A 16,180-nucleotide genomic window follows, 5' to 3' on the forward strand; every position below is an offset into this window, starting at 1 on the left:
GAAGGATTCACAGAAGATTTTAGTCACTAGTCCCTAGATTCTCAGATGCATTGGCAAGCACCATACACGGAAGAACTCACAGAAGATTTTAGTCACTAGTCCCTAGATTCTCAGATGCATTGGCAAGCACCATACACGGAAGAACTCACAGAAGATTTTAGTCACTAGTCCCTAGATTCTCAGATGCATTGGTAAGCACCATACACTGAAGAACTCACAGAAGATTTTAGTCACTAGTCCCTAGATTCTCAGATGCATTGGCAAGCACCATACACGGAAGAACTCACAGAAGATTTTAGTCACTAGTCCCTAGATTCTCAGATGCATTGGCAAGCACCATACACTGAAGAACTCACAGAAGATTTTAGTCACTAGTCCCTAGATTCTCAGATGCATTGGCAAGCACCATACACTGAAGAACTCACAGAAGATTTTAGTCACTAGTCCCTAGATTCTCAGATGCATTGGCAAGCACCATACACGGAAGGATTCACAGAAGATTTTAGTCACTAGTCCCTAGATTCTCAGATGCATTGGCAAGCACCATACACTGAAGAACTCACAGAAGATTTTAGTCACTAGTCCCTAGATTCTCAGAGGCATTGGCAAGCACCATACACTGAAGAACTCACAGAAGATTTTAGTCACTAGTCCCTAGATTCTCAGATGCATTGGCAAGCACCATACACTGAAGGACTCACAGAAGATTTTAGTCACTTGCTCACTCATCCACTTGAAGTAAGAAAAATCAATCACTGCATGTTTATTGTTCTATAATAAAGCAAATGCTAGACATAAAAGTTAGAAATGTCAAACACACTAAATTGTTACATAATAAACTAATCAAGACACAACTTTTATTCAGGACATGGATATTTCTGAAATGAAAACAAAAGAAGAGAATTGACTTAAAATGTTTATAAATACGAATATTATGACAGAACCAAAGCTATTTATGAGCATTATTTTTAAAAGCTTGTTTAAGTATTATGCACTTGTCTGTGTGACATTTTGTAAAGCGGAGAAAAATTAAGGAGAAAGGAATTGTAGAACACTAACAGGAAGAGGACAGATACTGAGGAATGGCTCGTGGTATAAGTGAGATTATCAGAGACTTTCTACAATGGAATTTGAAATGCAGGGAGCACATTTGGTGTATGGTTGTAGAGGACTTACACTAAGGGCATTCTTCTGCTACCTCTGCCAGCAGATGAGTGGCTCCTGAGAATGCATACCAAATTAATTCCCCAGCTGTTCACATGCATATAAGCAGCTGCTGCTGTTACTGCCTAACACTTATGGCAGTCTGGCAGCACCTCTAATCTCTGCCATAGCAGACAAGCCACTCACCTAAGGCCTCTGCTGTACTTCCAAAGAAAGAATTTCTCAAGTAGAGACTGAGTGGAACTAGACTGCCAGCTGTGAGCCTCAGAGCTCCTGGCTGCCTGTTGCTGAGTCTATTAGCTGCTGAGCCTTTCTCACCAAAAAAAAAAAAAAAAATGAGCTTAATAAAATAACCCTGCACAGAAATTTTCTGAAATTAAGATAACATTCAATGGAAAACAGAATTTAATCTACAGAAAGACACTTCACAGATGTTTTAGGAACAGAACCTAGAGAAAATGAAAGTCAAAATTTAATAAAAGAATTTGTCAGGAACTTCAAGGTAAAGACTCCATGTATTTTTTGGCAACTATAAAACACTAAGAAGGCTTTTTAAATATTAAAAAGCCATTTAAACACTTCAAATTAAGATTCCTCAATATACTTCAGATTTCTGTACTGAGTTACCCTCTCGAGTGTTTGGAAGTCTTTTCTTCCTCATTAAGCAAACACTTACACAGTGTTATCATGGCTTTGTAATCTTAGTTTTGAAGACAGGCAAATGTACTAGCCAAATATGCCAAACTAACTTATTAAGAGCATTCCAAACAACATTTTGGATCCAATTCTTTTAAATGCACTTAGATATTTCTTATATCAGAATCAAGCATATTTGTCAATTATTTAATGTTTATTATTAATAACTAAAATGATTTGTTATTAATAGGAATAGCTTTTTTAAAGTACCTTGATCTTTGTGTTTCTAAGATTTGTCCTAGTCCATTTATGGATCTGAAATAAATAATAAATGAGGAAGACAAAGTTTAAAAGTAAAAATTAACTTTTTAAAAAAGTATACAAAGTATATTGTTTCTAAAACAGGAAATAAGCATACCCAAATACATCTGGAACCAGAAAAAAATAAAAAACAGAAAAACAAAACTTGCTTTAAAAAATAATTGTGATTTTCCTTCAAACAATAAATCACATATATTCCACTCATACATCAATAAAACGTATATGCAAAAATTCGCACAACTGTCAGATTAAGGGCTACTTTGTGGTTAATAAAAAGACGCTTCACTTTAGAAAAAATAATTCATAAATAGTCAGTTATCCTAGTGTTCTTAAAAATGAGTAGATACTCAAAATTTTTACGGTGGTCACTTTTTTCCTCAGGCATACATGGTAGAAATGGCTATATACACACTAAAAATAAAAACCTAGTTGTAAGTTGCTTTGCCCCCAGCCTGTCCTTAGTATTCACAGTAATTCTAAGTCACACATCCCAGGTTCCTTTATAGAATAACCTCGTCAGTTCCCTAATTAGGCTCTCTACCCGTTATGCCTGTTCTCCCTCTTTTGATACTATAGAATATGGCTTTGTATGGCACCAAAAAGTACCTGTTAAATTCTTTTCAACACACTGTACACCTCATCTATTTATCTTTTCCATTGCCTATCATCAATCATCAATTCTCTATCATATATTCAATTGTCTTTAGGGTTACTTACCCAAGATTCTTGCTACTTGTTCAAGTTTGTTCTCATGGGTAAGGCTTCCCACATATAGTGATTCTGAGGCAAGTCTCTCCACTATTTTACAAAATTCTTAAATCTTCTTTTATGAATACACTCTAGTCTGATGGCTAATTCCTCTCAAACATGTTGACCTTTTTTCACCTCCCCAAATATCATTCTGAGTCAGTCACAAGTCTGATATCAAGGGAGGGTAAAAGCCAAAAGGGTGTGTAATTTATCAAATTGCTTCTTCCAAATTCATTTCTAGTACTGTTAACAAGCTGGCTAATAGTCAATATTGTCAGTGTCAAGAGATTTAGCTTAGGTCTCTATAAGGATATAAAAGTCAAGTAATAATTATCATTCCTTTTATGCCAAAAACGTTTGCTAAATAGATTGTGTTCTTCTTAGCAATCACAATGGTGCACAAGATTTATGAAGAGAAACAAGATTAGAAGACCAGTGTCAAAAAATGTAAAAGCAATCTTCATTCATCACTTTCTCCTTTTCAAAATCAGCCATCTTTTTCTTTCTTCCCTTTTTTACTATACCTTGAACTTACTATGTAAGCTAAGAAAAAAAATTACATAATAATAGCTAACAGAGCACTTACTATGTGTCAGCACTGTGCAAAGTTTACCAACATTGTCTCATGTAATACTCAAAGCAAACTTATGATAGGCATTATGCCTTTTACAGAGGAGGCTTTAAAAGGATAAATAAGCTCCCTAAGAAGACAATGAGAAACAGACCAAGGATTAGAACCCAAGCAGATTCCAAGGTCTGTGATCTTTAACACTATGCAACAATACCTACCCTCCACATGGAGACATATTTTTTTATAGTAAAGTTTAAGGACATTACTATTAAAATAAGATGAAATACGTGGAAAAAATATGAATTTCTTTCTTCCACAATCATTAATCATGGCAAATAATCTCCTAATGAGCCTTACCTTTATTGATTCAATTTATAATATATACTATATGAACTGAGATGACAGATTCAAAATCTAATGTCAGTAGAACTTATAAATACTAAGAATAGTAATTTTGAGCCATCACGCTCAAAGCATTGTACACATTAAAGATAACCAATAATAATAGCTACCGAATGTCTCTCTGTATAGGGCTTTTATTAGTTCAGGTCTTACAAAATAATTCAAAACAAAGTCCCTGAACTATAACCTCATTTGAAAAGTCCATCTTTGTTTTCAAAAGGAATGGGAGTCTCCAGAACAGTCAGCAAAATGACTGTTAGCACATATTTGAGCATCATTCACATTGTCCTGATTGTCCTATGCTGATCAGCCTTGGCTATGGACAAAGAAGATATTAAAGCAAGCTGGAAGACAAGGCATGGTTGACAGTTAAGGAAGATGAAGTCAACAAGAGTTCAGGGAAAACTGAGACCACTTGAGTCAGGGAAGACTTCACATAGGAAGGGGGGAGAGACAGAATAGGCTCTATAGAATAAATTTTTAAAAAAAAAACAGAACAAGAAAGAACTCAGGGATTGGCAGAGTGAGAATACATTATGAGTAAAGACAGGAACTGACAGGATGCATCCATGGGAAAGTGAATTAACCATCCTGGGTAAAGTTAGGGAAGACTGACATTAGGAAAGAGTCAAAGAGAAGACAGGAAAAGAAAGATGGAGTGTGAAGACCCTGAATATCAGTCTATTAACTGTGAACTATATTCTGCAAGCACTGGGGACTAATTTTATGTATTACCATTTATATAACAATTAGCCATCAACAATATATGTGATTCCCTAACGTTCTTGAAGCAGGTCAACCTTATACCTTGTTTCTACAGGGCAACAATCAGAGTAAAAAATACTCTGTGTATACAATATGGATCTGTAGGCACTTAACACACTTATCATTTTGTACCTAACTGTCGTTCTTAATTTCTTTACATCTTCTTCTGGAACCAAGTCTGTTTTATTAATGAGAATGATATCTGCCAAAGCAACTTGCCTAAAATAGCAAACAAAAAGAAATGTTAAGAAATTTTAAATAATATACACGCATGCAGATTAATACATCAAAAGAGAAATGTTAACAAATTAAAAATAAATAAAAACACCTCATGTAGATCAATACATCAGTTAAGAATTATATAGTGCTCTATAGGAGTGATTCAGTTTACTCCTAATCCGCTAATTTTTCAATGTGAATGAATTGTATTCATTACTATGCAAGTTCAGATTTCACATTACCCATTCGCAAAGTATTTACTAAGTTCTGTTACTTGCTACTCTTGTGCTACAAAGGTAAGTCTCAAAAAGTTTACAATCAAAAGGATGATTTTAAACTCATAATTTTCTTTGTGAAGAAAAGCATAAAATTCAGATATCCAATATGGTAAAAAGAAGAAGAGTTTACCTACTAAAATATTGTAATATTTACCAAAAATTTCAAAGAAATAGAATAACTTCACTTAATACTAAAAACTGTATTAAACAGGTTTTTTAAAACTATACTTCAGAGCTGGGCATGGTAGAGCACACCTGTAGTCCTGGCTACTTAGGAGGCTGAGGAGGGAGGATCCCTTAAGCCCAGGAGTTCAAGTCCAACCTGGGCAACATAGCAAGACTCCATTTCTTAAAAAAAGTAAGCTATACTTCAGAAGATATATCAGGATATTGCACAAATGTCTTCTTTATCACTATAAATATACTGTATATTATCTCTGTAAAGAATCCAGTTGACTGAATGCTAGATAACAAAGTAGATGATAATAATCAGAAGCTCTGTTTTCTATTAACAGGATAGTAAAACTGGAAATTCTTTCAATTTTCCTCAATTATTCAGGGTCTTATGCTTTATCTCAAAGAATACAACTAAATTCTCAAAACTAAATTCACTTTAGTTCACTGAAAGAGCAGGTTTCAACAGTATGTACATCACAAATCCAATCTGGCTATTTCCTATTTGGCCATAAGGAAAAAAGTTACAAAAATACTTAAGTTCAGCCAGGCACAGTGGATTCATGCCTGTAATCCCAGCACTTTGGGAGGCCGAGGCGGGTGGATCACCTGAGGTCAGGAGCTCGAGACCAGCCTGGCCAACATGGTGAAACCCCATCTCTACTAAAAAAATAAAAAATAAAAAAAAAAATGCAAAAATTAGCTGGGCATGGTGGCGGGTGCCTGTAATCCCAGCTACTTGGGAGGCTGAGGCAGGAGAATCGCTTGAACCTGGGAGGCGGAGGTTGCAGTGAGCCTGCACTTCAGCCTGGGTGACAGAGTGAGATTCTGTCTCAAAAAATAATAATAATTATTATTATTATTATACATATATATATATATATATATAATCTTCAATCCCAAAGAAATTGTATGACAAGAAAATATTTTTAAATGTTAATATTTCCCGAGTTCCTCAAAATTACAGAACTCCTGTGTTCAGCATTCACTTTATGCTACGACAAAAATGACTTTAAGTAAAAGTTTAGTTATGAGATCATTATAAATAGATAGCAATAATTCAACTAAGGGGAAAAAAGAAAATAAATTTTCCTTGACTATGTTTTAAAATTTCTTAGTTTGTTTTTGGTTTTCATCTTAGTGATTTTTCTCTTTACAATTAGCCAGCAATCAATATATACTTTAAATATGAATACCTGGTAGCTTCATTGATAAGGCCATCAGGTTTCTCTTCTGTTAAATGCTAAACAAAAAAAAGTTTGAATAAAGTTACTATAATACAATAAAAAATCTAATGTCAACACAAAGGATTTTACTTCAGAGACATTTTCTTGCATCTAATAAAAACTTCAACATGTTCTGTTACTGAATACACAAATCCAAAACTAACTTTTCTAGCTGAAAGCATTTTTCTTCCCCATTTGCAATTTTTTTCTACAAGTGAACCTGTGGGGTTTTATAGGGGGAGGAAGAGGGCTTAGGATTTCATACTCCTGACCTTTTCTTTTACTTAAAAGGAAAACCCCTTTGATTCACATAATGTCATAAAAACATAGAAGATTACAGTTCAGATTTTAGGTATTTTCCTTCTTACAAAACTGTTCTGGTTCTAAATATTCATTATTACTTATTTTAAAAAAAGGATAACCACTGAAATATAGTTTCTTAGAATCTAATATACTTCCCTTCACACCAAACCCCCATATTAGAATCTAAAATACTTCCCTACACCCCAGCCCACAATCATGCACCACGTGAACTCAGTACTAGGCCTTTCAAACACCCTAGAAACAAATAAGTGGTGGGAAGGCTGATTCAGCCCTGATTCTAGCCTAAAAGCAGTTTATCATTTAGAAACCCATACTTGCTAATCTGGCCTCTCAGTGCAACTGTTTATTTTACTGACCTCTCCAGAGTCAGGCTAACTCCAAAAAATATTTTGACACTGACTTAGAGCCCAAGTGGTAGTTTTCATCTCTCTGGAGGCAAGTTTTGTTGTCTGTTTTTTTTTTTCCCCCCTCATAATCCTGTTTACATCCCTAACGTCATCAACATCACAAGCTTCTTCTCTGGGAAATTACACTTTTACCCTCATTACCTCAAACCTCAATAGAGGTTCCCTGTCACAATAAAAAGCTGGCTACTGAGGTTTAGAGGCAACTAGATTATAGTAATACTCTATATTTGAAGCCAACTTTACAAATGAATTAAATCCTTGAATCTAACTTTATAAATTATATACATTTTTCTCATTTAGCTTTCATAATAATTATGGGAGATGGCTATTTTCATTTATAAAGGAAGAAACTAAATCTAACACCCTCATCATCACAGGATACTATATTTTATATACAATCACAGGGACTTTTTTTTTTAATTGAACACACACCCATCAAGTAAAATGAACATAATTTTAAAGTCTTTGTGAAATCTTTTATGCCACATAAAATCAGTTTGTGTACAATGCTACACAAATGTCAATAACCATATATCAGAGCCAAACCAGTTTCATAATTCATGGGGAGATGATCATTAGGGGTATCTGAATAGTTTGGAACCTCAGAGCAAGCAGGTAATAATTTTATTTAACAAGCTTGATTAGGTCTATAGAAGAAACATTTTTTCCTTCTAAAAGTTCAGCAAATTCTATTTTGAGGAAAACAAAACTGAAATAAAATCATGGCAATGATACTTCTACTTCAGGCAAAATCTTGTTCAATTCAACTGCAGACCCACTCTGCAAATATGGAAGTCACAGAACTTGACAAGTATTGTATCTAAAATCATTCGATGCCAAAAGATCAAGTTTAATATTTTTTCATAATTCATCTTGGCCTGAGGCTACAACAAGTCCTATTGTTATATACTCTGCCTCTAGAGAATGAGGCTGCTAACAGACCTTGGAATGGTGCCTGGCACAAAGGCTCAAGACATATTTGTTGAATGAATTGTAATTAACACCTCCTGTTGTGGGGATACATAAAAGATGTTACATGAAAAATGCCATCTAACATGCAGCAACAAATCTCTTCCCATTAAGCAGTAAATCTACTTAACAATGATATATTTTTGACAAGGCATCTGCCTCTGAATGATCCTATAGTACTGAAAATTCTTTTTAAACTGAAATATTTTTCAAGATATTATATTATTGACCTTATGAAAGCTTTTTTAACATATGAAATTGGGGTTATTTGGCTATGAGTTTGTGAGGCATAAAAATGATATGTCAGAAGAATTACAGATTTGTTTTTGCATTTCCATGCCTAAATATAACTAATACAATGTTAGTTTCACAAGGTAATGTGCAATGTTTTAAATGCATTTACCTCTCCAAAATATTAGAATTCTTCACTCAAAGCTAACAGTGGTAGACTAACGTTTTACTACTTCCAGGCAGTCAGAAAGTATCAAATATAAAAATAAATGAAAATCACCCCAAATGAGAGCCTGCCAATATTTACAGCTGTATTAAAATTATATGTAATCATACACAATTATAGCAGGATAAATGTCCTCTTCTATGCCCATAGGAAAGCCATACAAACATTTAAAAAAATAAGTGCATATTAACATTTATTTTCTTTAGACATCAGCCCTGCATTTCCCTCATGTGACTTCCTACCTTCCCAAGTCAAACTCTGCAAAAAGTATAAAATCAATGTCTTCTATTCAAAAGAACATTCTCCAATAATACATTATATACCATTTGGTCATTAAGTCAGATGACTTTCATTTATAAAATAAAACAAAATGGAAATTTTGGCATTCTATTCCACCTGTATAAGTAAATGAAGAAAAAATTTTTGCAAAATATTTTTTAAATATTTTATATTACATAGATGTCCAAAGTATTCCTTATCTCTGCTTAACAACTATGGCTTTTGCTTATATATCAAAAAAGACAAAAATAATTTCGATACTAATTAATCCAACATATTCAAAAGGCTAAGGATCAAAACCCCAATTTAACTTACCACAAGAAACAAAGGAAATTAAAGGGGAGTGGTGTGAGATGTTGGTCAAAGCATACAAAGTTTGTTATACAAGATGCATAAGTCATGGAGAGCTAATTACAGCATGATGACTGTAGTTAATTCTATTGTATACTTGAATCTGCTAAAACATAGATCTTAATTGTTCTTACCACCCCCTCTCAAAAAAATAGCAATGTGAGGTGATGGATAGGTTAACTAGCTCGATTGTTTTATAATGTAATTCACACATTGTATACCTTAAATATATATAATTTTTACTTGTCAATTGTACCTCAATAAAGCTGGGGGGGTTAGGGAGAGAAACAAAGGAACTCTCTGAAATAACACCACTGTAGACCTAACTTCATGAAGGGCTATAGGGTGTCCTTTTCTGCAGAAAGAAAGAAAGAAGCCGGACCGAAAAAAGAGAAAGAAAGAAAAGAAAAAACTATCTTAAAACCCACTGGCTATGAAAGAACATTGCTGTTGACCAGAGTGGAAATAAATCTAGTGTCAAAGACGTCTGGTGTCATTTTTAAAAAGCAGCAGCAGGAACTATTTCTTTCAAATGGATTGGTTACAGATGTAACACTATTTTAGTTTTTAAAAAATTATTGCATAATGTCAGTCTATTTATTGTTCTGGCCTTTTCCAAGCTAACTGTTTTCTGACTGAATTGTTTCAACAGATTGTGCAATATAACAGAGGAACCAAGAAGAAACCTCTCACTTGACCTTCTCTGGGTAACTTCATTCATTGCTTCTATTGCATTAAATGCTGTCACATTTGTGGAACTGAAAAGAACAATGTCAGTAGCCTGGGTGTCAAGTCCTGAGAATAGAGAGCTGTCATTTTAAGTTGTCCAATTCTTTGCCTATGATTAAAAAATGAATATTTCAGATAAATGGGTGACAATCCCATTAGCATGATACCCCATGATATCAATTACCATTTCGGTTTCAATTTGGCTGGCTGGCCACAGGATACCATTTCTCAGCTTTACTTGTGATGCGCTGGCTCTGTGAAGCATGACATTCTTAAATTGCTGCCCATTATCCAAGTGTCATTACTTGTACTGCCTCAGAATTCTCTGAATCACAAGCAGCTACTGAGGTCAAGCTTTGCAACCAGACGAATTGGACAAGTTGGAAAATTCTTTATATCAAGGCAAAGTTATTTATCTGGCATCCGACTTAGAAAATCTAAAGTTTCCATTATCCTGACAGTGTGTCAGTTTTGTGTAGGTATATTGATTTAATAATTTAAGAGGTTTTATCAAGGTAGCAGGAGGTTAAACGTTTACTGTGTTTGCATTATTCAGAATGTTGCTTTGTTTTTTTGGCCTCTATCATGCTGATAATAGATTCTATTTAACTCTTCTCCATACCCAACTATACATATAAAATTATTCCTATAATCATAAAATACATAAACAGTTTGACTTTTAGCATGGCATTTTCAGTCTATCAAAATAAAAAAAAAACAAAATGTCTTAGCAGTTATCTGTCACATAGGTATATCAAATTTTGTAATAAATTTATGGAAGAGGTAGATTCAAACATGCCTATAATAAACATTCAAAATGAATAATTTGGGGCTTTTTTGCTACCTCCATAAGCATTTTGCAAGAAATATGATTTCCAACAGTCATTGGAATTTTTCTGCGTGAAACTGTAATACTGTATTTGGGATCATTCTTTGATTCTTAAATTATATTCATAAATTCATAAATTGAGATTTTAAACTCTAAAAAAGGAGTTTTCTTCCAAACTTTTCAAATTAGGGCACTCTATCAACGAAGGACAGAAGGCCCAGTGAAGAGGTATTGGTAGCTATTTGACAAACCTGACATATCCCCTTAGAGCATAATTTCAGCAAAGATTTGGGGAAAAAAAGCAAACTTAAACATTAACAAGTTCAGGCCGGGCGTGGTGGCTCATGCCTGTAATCCCAGCACTTTGGGAGGCCGAGGCAGGTGGATCACTTGAGGTCAGGAGTTCATGACCAGGCTGGTCAACATGGTAAAATCCTGTCTCTACTAAAAATACAAAATTAGCTGGGCATGGTGGTGTGCACCTGTAATCCCAGATACTCAGGAGGCTGAGACAAGGGAATCGCTTGAACCTGGGAGGTAGAGGTTGCAGTGAGCCAAGATGGTGCCACTGCACTCCAGCCTGGGCAGCAGAATGAGACTCTGTCTCAAAAAAAAAAAAAAATTAACACGTTCAGATATGAGGTTGGATACAAAACAGACACTAATTTTTAAACACTGAATTTAAACTTCTAAGAACTTACTGCTTTGGGCCCTATCCATATGCTCAGATTGGGAACGGGTCAGTGGGTGGGATGATTTCATTCTCTTCTGCCTTTAGTGGTATTTCACTTGGGAAGTTGAGAAACATCATTTTACTGTATGTAACAACATACTTTTAAAGATCTTAGTAAATGCATTTTATAAATTAAACCTCATTTAAATGCATTCTAGGACCTTAGAAGTTAACAAAAACATTCATAGCAGGATGTCTTTTACACTTGATCTTAGCCAAAAGACCAAGAAGCGATGCAAGATGCCTTTTAATGGAGAGAGTCTTCTTACTAATCCTATGTGTATATCCTGATTTTCTTCAATATGTACTTTTTAAATTTTAAGTTCCAGGGTACATGCTCAGGATGTGCAGGTTTGTTACATAGGTAAACGGGTGCCATGGTGGTTTGCTGCACCTATTAACCCATCACCTAGGTCTTCAATATTTTTTAAAAACTCATTTCCAGTGTGTGTTTAATAGTAATTTAACAAGAAAAATAAGATCTCAGATGCTTTATCAAGCTCAGCTTCTTCTATGGAACGGAAAAACTTACCAATATTGGGGTTGAATCCTTGTGAAGAGTTATACATACCAAACTCTATCCTAACCCCATATGCTTATTACAAATTATAATTCCAAATTTTATCACCAAATCAAACTCAGAGTAATAGAAAAGAAATATTTAACACAAACTAATAATTAAAACACAAATTTCACCTATTGTTCAGGATATCTTTTTGAGAAAGGTTTTTGTTAAAGAAAATTTCAGATACAAACATAAAGAAAATTAAACAATCAATCCCCATATTCCCAGCTCTCAGTAATGAGCCACTCATAGCAATCTTTCAACTTACTTTTAATCCATATTTTGAATCCACAATAGTTATGATACCTACAAAGGAAAAAACATTTTAATCACTTTTTAAAAAGAATGTTTATTAATATTTATGCAACCATACTTCAGAATGAAAATTAAAACTAACCTATTTCAGTTCACAAATACTACTCAATAAAACAATGTACTGTTTTTTTCTCTTGCCAATGCTGCCATTTAATTAAATTCCAGTAATAAGTCAATGCGTTTCCTGAGTGGCTAGCACTACTTTAAGGCACTAGAGAAGATATAAAACAAATAAAAATTTTAAATTAAATAAGAAAATAAGATTTCCTTGGCACTGAAAAAGCTTACAATCCAAAATATAAGTCAAATTTCATAACATAGTCAAATGTGATAAGTACATAAGACAGGTTATTTCTAGTTTATTTTCACATAATCAAAATCAAGACTTTTCTTAAGATTTAAATTATTGCCTAAAGAATGAGACATCTTAAGGTATCATTCCTAACATCTCTCACCAAATCCAAATCCAACTCATAAATGTTTTACATAACATATGCCTAAGTTTCCAAACTACCAATTCATTTTGCAATCTCTGAATATATGCTGATAACAAAAGAATGAGTTTAATTATGCCTAAGGAATTCAACCAGTTACCCGCCACATATATTAGAGCTCAATGATGGGGCCCAGCTTAATAATTCTTAAATTTCTTAATGATTATTACTTTTGAAAAAGTAAGAAAATTTCGACTGGTTTTTAAAAAGGTGAAAAAGGGAAAGAGAAAGGGAGAAAACATAGTCGCTTAACTAAGAAAGTTTCTAATATATTTTAAATGAAGGCATCTCATTGCCCAAAAGTGTTCAGGTAAATAAAGTAAGGGAGGAGTGTTTAATTCTTATCTTCAAGAGAAAATAAAAGCAAAAATATGATCCTCATATTGCCTGGCGGATTAAAATAAAAGGCTCTAACATTATATTAAAGGCATAAATCAAACAACAGAGGATACAGAAAACCTACAAAGCATTTTGTTTTTTAAAGAAAACCTTAGTGGAAGCACTAAATTGGAAGTTGAGTGACATCGAGTTCCACCACTGTCTGGGGTTTTTTAATGTATATGAACAAAGATTTCATCATTAAACTAAAGTGTGAAAAGAACAACAATGCAAGGAATTAAAGTTATAATATGAATGAACAACAATAAGCTTAACCATAAAGATTTTACTTAAAAACAAAAGAGGCAGGGTGTGGTGGCTCACGCCTGTAATCCCAGCACTTTGGGAGGCCGAGGCTGGCGGATCACCTGAAGTCAGGGGTTCAAGACCAGTCAGGCCAACATGGCGAAACCCCGTCTCTACTAAAAATCCAAAAATTAGCCAGGTACGATGGTGCACGCCTGTAGTCCCAGCTACTCGGGAGGCTGAGGCAGGAGAATCACTTGAACCCAGGAGGTAAAGGTTGCAGTGAGCCGAGATCATGCCACTGCACTCCATGCACTCCAGTCTGGGCAACAAAGTGAGACTCTGTCTCAGAAAAAAAAAAAAAAAAAACAAGAAAGATAAAAGAAAACTGTTTTTTAACTTACCATCAAGGTAAATATCACTCCCTAATTCAGCATCAACCCAAAACATAGAAGCCACTGCACCTGAAAATATATAATATTCATCAAATAAAAATATTTCTTCACACTGAGAAACATGATTCTATCCATGTTTTAATTTGCCCTGGTAAAATTAACAGGTAAACACATATATCTTCTTATGGAAATTATAGTGATAGAACCTTTAACTATTTATACCCATTCCATTTCCATCTCTCGTTATTTCCTTTAAAAAAGACCAATTCTAACCACATATAAACAAAACATCATTCTTCTACCGATGCCATAATAATTTAATTAACAGATATTATCAAAGAATTTGAGCAGTATGGCTTTGTGCACATCAGACTTATTTTTCTCACCTCTTTAATATGATAATCATTCAATCATAAATAGTGAATTATCATTCTAAAGGAAAAGGAAAACAAAACATAGATAATTCCAAAATCACTTGCCCAAAAAATATTTACTTGTAATCTGTGTAGAACTAGAAGTAAAATTATATACTCTATGGCATTACTAATTATTTCTCACACTATTTATTTAGTACTGTATAAAACCTGGGTCTTAGGAAAAATTTTTCCTAAATAATAAATTAAAACTTGCTTTTGACAGAAATTGGTTCAGTACCAAACCACATACCCTGATTAGTATGCCACAACGCAAGAAAAAGAAAACTGACAGCAAGGAAAGTATTTGATTTTTGAAAGCATCACAGGCCCAGTTAGTGACAGGGCTGTCTAAAAGAATGAGTGTAGGAGAAAAACAAGGATAATCAAACTCATTCCAACGTCTAAAGCTGTCCACCTACTCTGACAAGATGTGGTCCCCCAAGCATCACTCGGTGTCAACAATGAAATACCTGTCAGCTGTTTACAGTGATTACTCATGCAAGATATAGCAAGGGCCACAAGATCTAATGGTTTCCTGATACCTATTTATTTTTTTCCCAAAAACTTAATAGTTTTCCAATTTGACTCAAATAGGATTTGTGAGTAACAGGGGCTGAATCAATGTCCGTTCTTTTCAAGGAAATTACTTTACCATGATTATTTAACTTAGAACTGGAGAGTGTCAGTCTCCAAAACGGGAAACAACTGAATTGCCAATAAGAATTTTGTTCACTTTCTTGGCTAAAACATGATTTTAATTAATGAGGGGGAAAATTAAACCTACTGTATCACTACTCCAAACAATAAGTCATTTAAAAAAGCATGAATTTTTTCACTCAGTAAAATATCTAACATACATAAATCATTTTGTAATTTTTAAAAATTCATTGATTTTTATTCCAATAAATAGTTTACAAATCCTACTGTTAATATTTGCCTCTTAAGTTGAAATGTAAGAGTATATTAATGCTTTATCCTAAAACTGGTATTTATCTTTGATATAATACTTGCCAGACTACATGAGAAAGATCTATTTAAAATTTGGATGTAGGTATTTAGGAGGAGTAAACATGAATGAACAAAATTGATCAGTGGCTCTCAAACCAGGGTGCTTTTCTCCCCAGGGAATATTTGGCAATGTCTGAAGATGTTTTTGGTTGTCTTAACTAGGGGAATGCTACTGGCATCTAGTGGGTAGAAGCCAGGGATGTTGTTAAATATCCTACTCTGCACAGGGCAACCCCCTCACAACAAATAATGATCCAACCCAAAATGTTATTTGTGCTGACACTGAGAAAACCTGAACTACATTTTAGAATCTCCCTTCTTCAAAATCTAATAAAACAAAAAATAAAAATAAAAAATAAAACAAAAAGGCCAACATTTTATTAGCAGCAACCAAATATAAAAGGGCCTGCCATAAATTTTGAAGACTGATAGTCAAAATAAGAAACAAAGTTATAGGTGATTGATGGTCATTCCCAACTCTACCCCTACCTCCAATAAGAGGTTGTAGGGAAATAGTTTACAAAATCCTAAACACTTACCAGAAATACACTCCAAAATGGCAAAAAGTTGAGCCGAGGAATGAATAAGCAACACAAGGAAAAGTCAACAAAAAAATTTCAAGAGTGAGTTTTAACCATCTCCATGCTTTGGGAAGGAGACGGTCAGGTCACATTCTAGGGCTCAGAACAAAGAGAAATGAGAGGTCTGAGGTCGAATGATGTCCCCATACAAGGCAAAGGAATTTTATTCATAAGCAGTTGGGCAGACCCAAGAGTGAA

At 34.1% G+C, this 16,180-nt stretch overlaps 1 protein-coding gene across 7 annotated transcripts in view; it reads right to left on the reverse strand.

Moving 5' to 3' along the window:
• The window catches only part of ZNG1B (Zn regulated GTPase metalloprotein activator 1B), a 59,211-nt gene that overhangs the window by 30,105 nt on the left and 12,926 nt on the right, over nucleotides 1-16,180 (reverse strand). For 3 of the 7 annotated variants that reach the window (XM_055107388.2, XM_055107386.2, XM_055107392.2), the window contains exons 5-9: nucleotides 13,987-14,046; nucleotides 12,418-12,455; nucleotides 6,477-6,523; nucleotides 4,742-4,828; nucleotides 2,071-2,115 (exon numbers count right to left, since the gene is read on the reverse strand). In XM_055107388.2, the coding sequence (XP_054963363.1) occupies nucleotides 2,071-2,115; nucleotides 4,742-4,828; nucleotides 6,477-6,523; nucleotides 12,418-12,455; nucleotides 13,987-14,046 (277 nt within the window). The remainder of the gene's footprint in view (nucleotides 1-2,070; nucleotides 2,116-4,741; nucleotides 4,829-6,476; nucleotides 6,524-12,417; nucleotides 12,456-13,986; nucleotides 14,047-16,180) is intronic. The other 4 variants (XM_055107389.3, XM_055107391.2, XM_055107387.2 and 1 more) reach the window with 3 other exon arrangements.

The sequence above is a fragment of the Pan paniscus genome, chromosome 12, assembly GCF_029289425.2.
Source record: "Pan paniscus chromosome 12, NHGRI_mPanPan1-v2.0_pri, whole genome shotgun sequence".
NCBI lineage: Eukaryota > Metazoa > Chordata > Mammalia > Primates > Hominidae > Pan > Pan paniscus.